The sequence below is a fragment of the Seriola dumerili genome, unplaced genomic scaffold (assembly GCF_002260705.1).
Source record: "Seriola dumerili isolate Sdu_G_001 unplaced genomic scaffold, Sdu_1.0 BDQW01000349.1, whole genome shotgun sequence".
In the NCBI taxonomy this organism is placed as follows: Eukaryota; Metazoa; Chordata; class Actinopteri; order Carangiformes; family Carangidae; genus Seriola; species Seriola dumerili.
This window is the reverse complement of record NW_019174604.1, coordinates 332,275-344,978: the sequence shown is the minus strand read 5'-3', so window position 1 is coordinate 344,978 and position 12,704 is coordinate 332,275. Positions and strand designations below refer to the sequence as shown.

Genomic DNA, 12,704 nt, shown 5'->3' with positions numbered 1-12,704 from the left:
GTTAGCTTCTGATGAAATGACAGAACTGAACAATTCTCCATTTCTTTTTTTTATCCACTAATTATTGTGAGAGTGTGAGAGACATGATGGTTAAAGCCTTAATGTTTATTTAAAACCTGTTTTTAGATTCACATATCTGTGAAAACAAAAACATGGCAACTTTTAGTACATTTCCATCATTTGTGACGTACAGAAAACAAACAGCACTGACCTTGTTTTTATGAGCGTTGACTGAAGCGTAGCGGACCGTCCCTCTGAAACCTGCCACCGTCCTCGGCTGAGCACAACACAAAGCAAAAGTCAGTGAGCGGTTACATCATCAAGCATCACCCTAACTCACCACTCAGTCTTATATCAATTTAATCTAATTTAATTTAACACAAACTGCTGCAAAATGATGAAACTTGGTCTCATTTACATCCTGTTTACCAGGAAATCTGTGGCCAAACAAACAGAGGACATAGAGACGTAGAGTGTAAGAACTGAAATGTTTTCTCTATTGTTTTCTTGCTCTCTGGTTGTGGTCGCCTCATGTTTGCTGTTACAGATGTTTACAGATGTTTGAGTTTTCATCTGTTGATCTCGTAAAGAAGACGGCAGCACGGTCCGTTGGTCGTGGTTTCCACTTCACTCAACTAAAACACCTCATGTAAAAACAGCATCATAAACACATGAGGTACTCGTAGCTTGTCTTTGCCAACAGTGAGATTTAAAGTTTACCACCGCCTGCTGCCAATAATCAGCTGATTCAACATTATACCTGTTGCCTCAGACGGCACCTGCTCTGTATTTCACCAGGTTTAAATCACAAGCAGCCAAATATAACCTTTATTTAATCAGGTGGTCAGACAAACAGCAGCCGACATATAAAGACTACAGACTTTCACCTGGGATAAACCGGCCAATCAGAGCACACCAGCAACACAAAAACCAAACAAAGGCGATACTGAGCTCTTACAACTGTAAACATATAGAAAAGAAATTTGCCAATATTAAAGAAATATTATAATATTTTTCTACATGATTGAGTTGGGAAAATTGCGATTAGTGAATCTTCTTCTTCTTTGTGAGACCACAGACAAATCCCTAAGGTTTATATTATATAATGAGAACAGATCGTCTGTAATATTCCCAAATTAATTGTGTATATTTAGAGGAGATCTTTTTTCATTTTGATTCAGCTGCTACGAGCCGCGTCAGATATGAGCAGACCGTCTGAGTCGTTCCGTCTTGCCAAACTGAAAAGGAGTGGAAACCGCGACCGACCGGCTCGAACCGGCACCGTGCTGCTCAGGATTTTGGCGTGAAGCCCACAAAATAAACGCAAAACATATTTTGCTTATGTATGGAAGCCCTGGAAGGAAAGTGATTTTTTTTTATCTGGAAATAAATTAATTAATTAATTAAAAAAAACTTTTATTTATTCCTCCGCGCCAGCGTCAGTGAGAGCGGCGGCCATATTGTTTTCAGGTTGTCCGTCTCATTCTCATGGACACGATATCTCAGTAACTCCTTCACAGAACTTCTTCAAATTTGGCACACACATTCACTTGGACTCAAGGACGAACTGGTTAGATTTTGGGGGTCAAAGGTCAGAATGTCAAGAGCGTGGTGACCTCACAAACTGTGGTTTTGACCTTGTGAACACAATATCTCAGTAACATCTTGATGGAATTTCTTTATATTTTGGTAAAAACGTTCAGCTGGACTGAAGGACAAACTGATTAGAATTTGGTGGCTAAAGGTCAACGTTCAAAGGTCAAGGTCACGGTGAACTCCCAAAACATGATTTTGGTCTTGTGAGCGCGATATCGCCAGAACTCCTCAAGGGAATCCCTTCAAATTTGGCACAAGCGTCCACTTGGACTCAAGGACGAACTGAATAGGTTTTGGAGGTCAAAGGTCAAAGGCGTGGTGACCTCACAGAACACGGATTGGGCCTTGTGAACGCAATATCTCCTTCACACCTTGAGGGAATTTCTACAGATTTGGTACAAACGTTCACTTGGACTCAAGTAAGAACTGACTAGACTTTCAAAGGGCAAAGGTCAAGGTCAGTGTGACCTCACAAAACTTTTTAGCCATTCAAGACTTAACACAAATATTTTGTCTGAATCTGGATAAAGAGTGATGTATTCTGAAACTAGTCTGAGTAGAGGAGGTGATTCTAGTCTTCGGTTGTTTTCACAGATGAAAAAAAAAAATCACTTGCCTTCTGGGCTTCGTACATTTGTCATTGATCACGTCATTATTATTCTCTGATCAAGAGAAAACATGAAACAATTCAACTTACAGCCTCTACAAACGCTTTATATTCAGTACAGTACGAAGCTTTTATTGGACGTCATTGCACAGAACGGAAACATATCATCATCCTGTGCTGCAGCAGCTGCAGTAACAGAAGAGACAGAAACTGCATCTGTTTCTTTAAATGAGTAAATTATAAACAAAACAATCAAAACACATGACGACACAAACAGAAACATCAGCAGAGGGTCACGCTGCATCTGCACAGCCTGAATCCACACACACACACACACAGAGGGGTCAATTAACACGTTTCCATGGCAATACCGTTCATCTTTATGTGGTGACATGCCCGGGTTACCATGGAAACTGGGAGATGTGTCATGAATTAAAAGTGGACATATGGATCCACTGTGTGTAAATTTAGATTTGTCTGTGCGACTTTATATCAGTGAGTCATGACATCGTGTTACAGGCTGCTGTTTCATCTGAGCAACAAGAGTCTCAAATATGGGGAGAAATAATTTAATCGATTAATTCAATCGATTTTAATTCCTTTTCTGAAGGACTTTAAATGTTCAGGCTCAGTATTCAAACACGTCAGAACCATCAGACAAACAGATTTGTTCTTCACATACGAGTGATTTCAGAGAACTTGCGTTTTCTCTCAGGTACAAATTAAACTCTTGAGTCATGAAGAGAGCTCCACACCTTTCAGCTGCCTCAGGGACTTTATGCAGGACTCTGTCCAAAGAAACATCCTCTGTTGTAACACCTGACGTGACTGAGTGGAACTTTAAATACAGTTTCACGGAAAAACAAATAAATGAGATAAATAAATAAAATAATAAATAATATATAATTTAAATATATAAAATTAAATCTATAATATAAAAATAAATTACGTAAAAATAAATAAGATCAACTACAACACATAAACCCTGGCAGAAGCTTGTTAATATAACATGAAGCACCACAAAAAAAGAAAAAAACATCAAATAAAATAAACAGATTTTAAAACAAAGTGTTACGTCTGTAGTTTTTCTGGTTACACACGATATAAGTTAAAGATATCTGAGTGTGGGACAGCAGCTAAACAGAGCGTGGTCTCTCCAGACTGTGTATGGAAAGTCTCTGAAGATGACGCACTCCTGCGTACGTCGCTAACGTAACGTAACCAGGAAGTGGATGGGGGGATGGTTTTAGTCGAGGGGATGAAATTTGTTGCACAATAATCGTCTTATCTCCATTATCTTGTTTCCATTATCGTTGGAAGACAAAACCGTAATGGAAAATAAAATTAGATTAATCACTCAGACCTGTATTGTGTTCTGCTGCCACAGAGGAAATAAATTCATGACGAGTGATAACGAGTCTCCTAATGTCTTTACTGCAGAAATGACCCAGGAAGAGAATCTGTCAAACAGCTGTTTGACATTAATTCATTAATTTGTGAATGAAAACGTGTTAATGACTTTATGAAATCTGATCAGCACGTCAGTCTCCGACGGCAACTGACGTGCTTCTACATTTTCCACTTTGGTGTGTTGTGCTGTTGATGCGGCTGTGACCCATCTGTCGCTATAGAAACCACTCACATCCCTGGGTAACCATGGTGATGATGGAGAAACGGGAGGCATGCACGTCAAAATCATAAGTCCAAAGGAACTGTAAGAAAAACAAAAACAACACTGAAACGGAAAAAGATGAAAATATAAAACAGTCAACAAATTAAAAAAAAGAAAAAGCAACAGAACATAAATCATTGATAAAAGAACTGATGACTGGTGATCAATACAGACTGAACATCATGCAAACTCAAACTCACGGAACTGATATATCAAAGAAAATGTGCTGCATTAATTCAAGCTTTCAGACTTCTTGTATTTTTTATGACTCAATTCAGTCAGAAAAAAATGTTTAAGCACTATGTTATAAACAGTAAATAAGATATTCAGCAATAAATTTCTTATTAGAAGAGAAGATTAAAGCTCCATGTTTCTTCTTCTTCTGTGTTTTATCTGAAGTGTTGATCCATCAGAAGATATAAAAACCATCTCAGTGTAGTTTCACATCTCCTCTCTCAGGCTTCTCTCTGCAGCTCTAGTAACAACAGGTCGGTGAGCCAATCAGAAGAGAGGAGGCTCTGAGCCTCTCTTCTGATTGGCTGACTGTTTTCTGAGTGATCCAATAAAAATAAAGCAGATTTCAGGTAAAAACACTCAGAGAAACCAAATCCTGCAAGGTTTGGATGGTGGGTCCAGGTGGGCGGGGCTTGGTGACTGCTTTGTTGTGACATCACAAAGTCCCTCATCTATAATCACACTACACATGGACAGAGACCTTTACACTGGAGGAGCATTAACTTATGAGATCTATTTTAAAAGTAAAGAAAAGGTAAAAGATCATGTTAAACAGATCTGAGAATTCTGGGAAATGTAGATGATTAAATTCTATAAATATTTTGTCTTTTCTTTGGAGGAAAAGTTTAAAACTCTTATTTTTTCTGATGAATCTGACGTTAATCTGAGAGCTGTTATTTTTCTAAACCTCATCCGAACACTGCGCTCACATCCTGTGATGAAAAGGAAACAGACGCGTTTCAGGTGGAGCTATTTATTCCATCAGGATGATTTATTCATCATCAGTGCTTCAGAGCAGCTACAGGCTCACAGCAGCGACGGAGCTGATCCTGGAGCAGCTCGACTGAAGCTGCTGCAGCTGCTACAGCGACACACCCAGCACCTGCAGTGTGTCAGAAATCTTCGGTTCAGACCCTCTACAGATCACGCTGCTGCAGCTGCAGGAACCCCGCCCCGTCTGAGAGGGGATTATGGACTTCCTGCAAGACAGGAAGCAACAGGTGCAGGCTAACACCCACCTGTCTGCCCCCCCACCCTCCCCACCACCACCACCACCACCACCAACACTGGAGCTCCACAAGGTTGTGCTCTCTCCTCATATCTGACCTCTGCAGCGCCGGCAGCCACGCCTCTGGTGCAGTTTGCTGCTGACACCACGGTCGCGCCGATGAGTCGACCTGCACGAACGCTGTGTCACAGCCCTGGGGACGGAGCACAGAAAACAACCTGGAGCTCAGCGTCAACAAGACGGAGGGGACGGGTCAAGGTCTTCCAGAAACACCCACCATCTTGCCCCCCCCCTCATTACTCATCATGAACGCAGCCATAAAGGTGGAGGAGTCTGTTGAAGGGATAGTTGGGGGTTATTTGACATGGGGTTGTGTGAGGTAATCATGCATTGTCAGTGTGTCACCTGCAGTAGATTCAGATCAGTGCGCTGACAGTTACGAGGAGCAGCAGGAGCATCGGAGCAGGAGCAGACTGATGTGTTGCTGTGGGCGGGGCCACCAGAAAAACAGCACTCTCCTTTGGCACTACATTTTTCTCAACCGCTGAACTACCATATCCCTACGCACAAGTGCACCTACAGAGCGCACCGTATCACGCCGCAGCCGCAGGTCAGCTGAGCCAATCAGAACTAAACTTCACTTTGTTTTGACGGGAAAATAAAAAGCTGAAAATATTCTACATGAAGTTTCACTTACACAGATATTGTTTATTGTTTATTGTTTATTGTTTATTTAGTGTCTAAAACATGTTTTTATCTGGTGGCCCCGCCCACAGCAACACATCACTCTGCTAGTGTACCGCTGCTCCTGTTGCTCCTCGTAACTGACAGCATCTGAATCTACTGCAGGAGACACACCCACTATGCAAGTCTCTCGCTACCATCATCACGTTCACACCCAGATCTACAGATCCTCCATCACCTCCACCCTCTGCCTACACCAAACACCGCCTGTACCAACAGCCGGGCGGCTCTCGGGACCAAGGATCAGGTGCCACCTTATTTATCATCACTCCGGTTCCCATGACATTACACTTTCAACACAGTCTCTCAGGACCGGCCGATGTGTTCCAGCAGTAAATGCTTCAGATATCTCGCCCCATTTGTGTGGAGCAACTTCCAGAACACTGATACCAACAGGCCGATTCACACATCTGCCCAGATGTCTGACTGACGGAGTGTAACTGTTTTACTTATTGCTTTTTCTAACTTGCAGTCATGAGCGTCTCAGTTCGTCATCTTACTGTCGACCTGGTTGTGCATCTTAATGCATATTTAAAAGCATTTAAATCTCTCTGATCGCTGTTTATAGAAACACACTCAGTAACTGAAAGTATATTCAAGTTGCTGAAACTTCATTTCCCTTTTTTGTTATTTATTAAGATCTCACTTGTAAATGAGATCTGTGACTTCCTGATTGAATAAAGTGTATATATGTATATATATATATTTATGGCAGAGGCAGGAAGTGGTCACTGCTGGTCACCTGAACAGCTTCTTCCCTCTCCTCAACATCCCGTCCAAACTCCATATTCACACACTTTGTGAATAAATGATGCATGAGACGTAAACGTCAGGGAGGAGGTGAAAACATCAGATTTCCACCATCTTAGTTCTGACTGGCGCTCTGTTAGTGACATCATTTCGTCGCGCCCTCGCCCCCTCTGCAGTGCGACTGGAGGATTAGCTCCACCTGCTGTTTGTCTCCAGCTTTCATTTGCATTTTCTTTCGCAGAATTTCTCAAAATCCGGTTCGAATCGGAGCTAAACCTGGACGGAGTTGCTCAGGTAAAGAGTCGCCGAGGGCGATGCTGAAAGGAAGAACGTGTGCAGCTCTGCAGACAGATGTGAACAGATGTTCTGGGAGGAGTTCCTGTTTGATCAGAGCTGATGTCGCTGTGAGAGAGACAGAGAGAGAGAGTGTTGTTGAAAGAGATGATGGAGGGATGAGAGAGAGGAAGAGGAGAAGCAGCAGGATGAAGAGTGGGGGAGGGGGAGAAGAGAGAGAGAGAGAGAGAGAGAGAGAGGCGATCCTATCAGATCACTGGGCTGAAGCTGACTCAGCTGTAGAGCCAGAGAGAGAGAATGAGAGAGAGACACTGGGAAACAATGGAGGATGGGTGGAGGAGAGGAAACTGAGAGAGAGAGAGAGAGAGAGAGAGAGAGAGTAGGCAGGGAGCCTGAGGTCTCTCGCCCACTGACGCATGTAAGAGCATCAAATATTCATTTCACTGCTGCAACAGAAGAAACGCAACACTGCAGGAGGAGAGGAGGAGGAGAGGAGAGGAGGAGGAGAGGAGAGGAGAGGAGGAGAGAGGAGAGGAGAGGAGTCAGCAAGGAGATGATGAGGAGAAGAGAGGAGGAGAGAAGGAGAGGAGGAGAGGAGAGGAGGAAGGAGGTGAGGAGGGAAGGAGGAGAGGAGAGGAGGAGAGGAGAGGAGAGGAGGAAGGAGGTGAGGAGGAGGAGGAGAGGAGGAGAGGAGGAGAGAAGGAGAGGAGGAGAGGAGAGGAGGAAGGAGGTGAGGAGGGAAGGAGGAGAGGAGAGGAGGAGAGGAGAGGAGAGGAGGAAGGAGGTGAGGAGGAAGAAGGTGAGGAGAGGAGGAAGAAGGTGAGGAGGGAAGGAGGTGAGGAGGTGGAGAGGAGGAAGGAGGTGAGGAGGAAGGAGGTGAGGAGGAGGAGGAGAGGAGGAAGGAGGTGAGGAGGGAAGGAGGTGAGGAGGGAAGGAGGTGAGGAGGAGGAGTAGGAGGAGTTTTCCAGTAAATGGAAGCAGCTCACGTCCTCACTGATCTAAAAATAGCTCTGAGTTCAGACTGATAGAGAGACACAGGAAATGAATGAGAGAAATGAGGAGAGGGGGGGGGGGCAGAGATAGAGAGAGAGAGAGAGAGAGAGAGAGAGAGAGAGCGAGAGACCAGCAGATCTGATCAGTGACTGACGACCAGCAACAACTGTCTCAGACCTTTCACAATAAAAGCCTTTCAATCTAAAACACCATAACGCAGCATCAGGATCTCTGAAACTCCTCCTCTGTGATCTGTCCTGATCGATACCTATGATTGATCATTGATAAGTGTGAATCACTGACCGTCATCAGGCCGTCCACAGACGGGAGCAGCAGCACAGACTCTCAGTCTACAGGACGTGATCTATTGAACTAATGTGCTGCAATGCAGCAAACACACCCCGTCCATCCGTCTGTCAGATTTATTTCAGCTCTTGATTATTCACATTATTTTTCTTTTAAGCAGCTTCATGAGACTGAAAACACAGAGGACAGTAAAGGTCACAGCACGTGTTCATATGGAGGATCGCTCCTGCTGAAAAACAACAACGAAGAGACCATTTAAAAACATGCAAAGAAAAGGTGCAAAAAAGGAAAATAATGATAATAATGTAAAAAAAAAAATTATAATTTAAATTACAAGTACGACTTAGGTGAATTTTTATTTTAATATTTCACGAGCTGTCAATCATTTTTTATATCTTATATTTCTCATTTTAATTAGCTACCCTGAAATAGAACTGATGATTAAAATGTAAAATTATATAAAATCTAAATTATAAAAGCCTTTTTTAAGAATGTATTTTTAAGTATGAAGTCCGATCTCATGATTGTCAAAATATGAATTATTAATTATATTTCGTTTCATCAGATTTTTATTGTGTCCTCATTCTTTTACTCCACTAAATGACATATAGTTGTGTTTCACAACTGTTTCATGAGTCATAGTTTTTATATTTCTGCTCACTAACTCAAAATCCTGATTTTATTTTCCATGTCACAAGATAATCATGAGAAATTTAATAAAATTGAACTTGACATGAATGTTCTTCCATACGACCGACATGATGATGTAAAAAAAAAAGATGGCGACACTTTGGACACATTTATCCTCCTGTAATGTTTCATTTTAGGACAAAAATAATCTTTAATAATCTCAGTTGAAAGCTCTGGGAAAAACTACTAAATGGACCTCGTTCTGGTTCAGAGACACAGACTGACGGACGGCGGGAGAGGCGAGGTCGGCGTGCGGGTGAAGTTTCTTACCGGTCGGACCTCTCCGGTGGTGTTGGTGTACTGCCGCGCCAGACCGAAGTCCAGCATGTAGCACTTCCTGTAGGTGGAGGGAAGCCGGCCCATCGCAAAGTTGGACTGTGGGGGACGAAACAGAAACACATGAGGTCACTGTGAAGCTACAGGCCGCGACCGTCCTCCCGCTCGCACACTGCCGGTCTGTGCGGTCGTGTCGAGACAAGCCGAGAGGAGCTGATGTGAGGATTTCAAACATTAACCTTTATAACATTAAATAATATTTCCAGTTACATTTCTGATGAAATCTCTTCACATGTAGGTCTAAACAGACTGTAACTTTAGAGATTGTTTTCTTCCATTTTCAGCTGTTTTTGTTTGTATAAACATGAAACTATATATTTTTTTCAACCTCAAACTCTTTGATCATATTCTGATGATCATAACTACAGAGTTCTAGTATTTTACAGCCTCCACAACACGAGGATCCAGAGTTTGTGCAGAAAATAAAACAGGAGACGGTTCATGTGGAGGAAGACGAATAATATAATCATATAATAATAATGAAATATAATAGTTTAGTTAGTTAGAGTGTGAGTTTCCACAGTTGTGGTGGTTTTGGTGCAGAGGGAGTTTCATTATCCAGCAAACAGACTTTCACTTAAACCACCGAAGCTTCATATTTGCTCCAGATAAACGTTGGAGTGAGTCTTTGCACAGTCTGTGGATTTCATCTGCTGCAGCTCAGAGACGAGACGACGTCCAGCCTCTGTCCCAGTGTTGGGACGGAGACACTGGAGGGAGGTTTCATGAGGTTTTAACTGAGTGTTTCACTCGCCTGTTGATTTGCAGCAGAACGATCAACGCGAAGGTTTTCAAATCCAGAATAAAACTCTCTTTATCTCTGTGCTTTGGTTCCTCCTGGATTCACTGCTCAGGTAAAGATCCAGCTGACGTCTACCTGTTGCACTGACATGTTTAACTGTGTAACCGGCAGCCATATTGTTTTCAGGTTTGTCCGTACGTCCGTCTCATTCTCGACACGATGTCTCACTGACGCCTTGACTGAACTTCTTCAAATTTGGCACAAACATTCAGGTGGACTCAAGGATGAACTGATTAGATTTTGGTGGCTAAAGGTCAAAGGTCAAGGTTACTGTCACCTAACAAAACACTGTTTTAGCCATTACTCACACAAATGGTTCATATTTTCTATGACTTTAAATGTACACTCTGATCATTATCTATATAAACACATGTCCACTTGTTCATATGAATCTCGTTATAAGTTCTGGATGTATATATTGAAATTGCTGAAAAGTTGCATTTCTGCTATTAATACTTCTTTTTTGTTACATAATCAGAATAAATCATTTGAATCTGCATGATCACATGGCAGCTGCTTACAAGAATGTACAGTTAAAGTGGAGAGACAAATAAAACATAAAGGAGGTTGTGTGATTTCAGAGAGGTTTACATGGGCGTGTCTTCACCAAACAAAATATTGTATAGAATATTGTATATAATATTGTATAAAGAAGGAGATGCAGCAGGGACACAGAGACTGCAGAGAGCTGCTGGATTCACACTCTGCTGCACCTCTCCCTCCCACTGAGACGCAGAGTCACCAAGACACCGAGCCCCAGCGCTCAGTCAAATCACCTCAGTGTGCCACAACAACGCTCTGCAGCGACGCCGAAATATATAGAGCCCTGTGTTTTACCGTTTGGTGTTTTTACTGATTCAAGGTGACTTTGTCGACCGCTGTAAAAAAAAAAAATTAAAAAGACTGAAGGTGACAGAGAGAAAGACTGCAGGTCAGGTGACGAACACGTCTGCAGCCGAGCAGTTTGAATAAAAGACGTATGAGCTTTGCCACAAAAGGAGCCAGCCTTGGTTTGGTTCCTCTGTTTGGTATGTTATATATTAGGCATTTACTTATTTATTTTTTTGTATTTTCTTCTTGTTCATCTTTTCAACACTGTGATGGACACGAACGCTTCAGTAGAAACATGAGACACTGAGTTAAAACTACATCAATGAACGATCTAAAGACTGAAGAGACGTTGATCTGATGAAACTCCTCCACTGTCTGCACTGAAACCTGACCCAGACCCGTGTGACGTTCAGGAGCTGGATCTTACTGATCTCCACCATCCGAAGTCGCTCTGCAGGTTTTTTATTGCTCGCTCTGACCTTCCTGATCCTCCTCACTCATCGCTGTTTGTCCTCCAGCTTTTGTTCCACTTCAGCTCGTTAATATGCAAATCTATTCAGCCCCAGAAATCCTCTTAACATCCTCCACCATGCTCACTGTTATTGGCTTGTTTTCATGTTTAGGACTGAGAAAAAAATCCTTCTGAAATCATTCACAACAAGAGTCTACAGCTGGACCACATCTGCCTGGTGTCGTCTGGTTTCAGCTTCTCTCCTCCTCTCTGCGCTCACATGTACAGTATTTTAATGCAGCTCAATTCACAACAAAGCTTTTCTCATTTTCTTGTTTTTTTTGCTTCTCTTGACACGAGAACAGAACAAGTCTGAAACTGTGAGTGACACACGGCCCCTTCTCGTCCTGCAGCCCACAGACGACATGTTCACTCCAGAGCTGCTGCTAAAACCCTGATTTTATAGCCACAAAATCACCTGCCAACATCACCAAATACATCAGTTAAAGACGACGGCTGAGCTGTGATTTCAGCTGTGATTCACTGCTGTGTGGTCAGCACAGAGGGGTGTGTCTTTGGAGAAAAAGCCCAAAAAACAAATTTGAACGGATTCCCTTGAGGAGGTCACCATGACCTTGACCTTTGACCTTTAGTCACCAAAATCTAATCAGTTCATCCCTGAGTCACAGTGAACGTTTCTGCCAAATTTGAAGAAGTTCGGTCAAGGCGTTACTGAGATATCATGTCCACGCAAAGGGGACGGACGGACAACCTGAAAACAATATGGCTGCCGCTCCGACTGTCGCTGGCGCAGAGGAATAAAAAGTCGTTAAATATGTCTGAAACATCTGTAAATCTGTAAACGCCCCCTGATGACGTAATACAAACTGTTAGCGCCAAATTCATTGCAACGGCCAATGATGAAACTCCCAACCTTATCACTCACTCAGTCAGTCAGTGACATTTGTGTTTACAAGGCTGGTAGGAAATACCGGGGAGAGTCTTTCAGACTTATAGAGTTATAAAACTGATAACAACCTTCATCCAGTTTGATCAAATGATTAACAAGTCCTTACGCCTGGACAGATACGAGGACATTTCACCAAAAAAAAAAAGGCTGATTGTACACATTTTCCTTCATATGCAAAGAAATGTTTTTATTTGAACTTTGTGTTTTCATCGTACCGGTTTGATGTCGCGGTGCAGGAAGCCCACTGAGTGGATGGCTTCGATGGACTCCAGGATCTGCTTCCCGAGCCGCAGGGTGGTGCTCATGGTGAAGGTCCCTCTGGGCTGACTCCGCCGCAGGTCGGCCAGGTTACGACCCTGCAACGACCGACACCGGGACCGTCACTCAGATACAACACGGAGAAACTACAGACAAATCCA

The 12,704-nt window shown here is 42.8% G+C and overlaps 1 protein-coding gene across 1 annotated transcript in view; it reads right to left on the bottom strand.

Annotated features, from left to right (window-relative positions):
- The window catches only part of ttbk1 (tau tubulin kinase 1), a 52,816-nt gene that overhangs the window by 24,249 nt on the left and 15,863 nt on the right, over window positions 1-12,704 (bottom strand). Inside the window, exons 5-7 of the mRNA XM_022760683.1 lie at window positions 12,501-12,641; window positions 9,166-9,270; window positions 212-277 (exon numbers count right to left, since the gene is read on the bottom strand). Coding sequence (XP_022616404.1) covers window positions 212-277; window positions 9,166-9,270; window positions 12,501-12,641 — 312 coding nt within the window. The remainder of the gene's footprint in view (window positions 1-211; window positions 278-9,165; window positions 9,271-12,500; window positions 12,642-12,704) is intronic.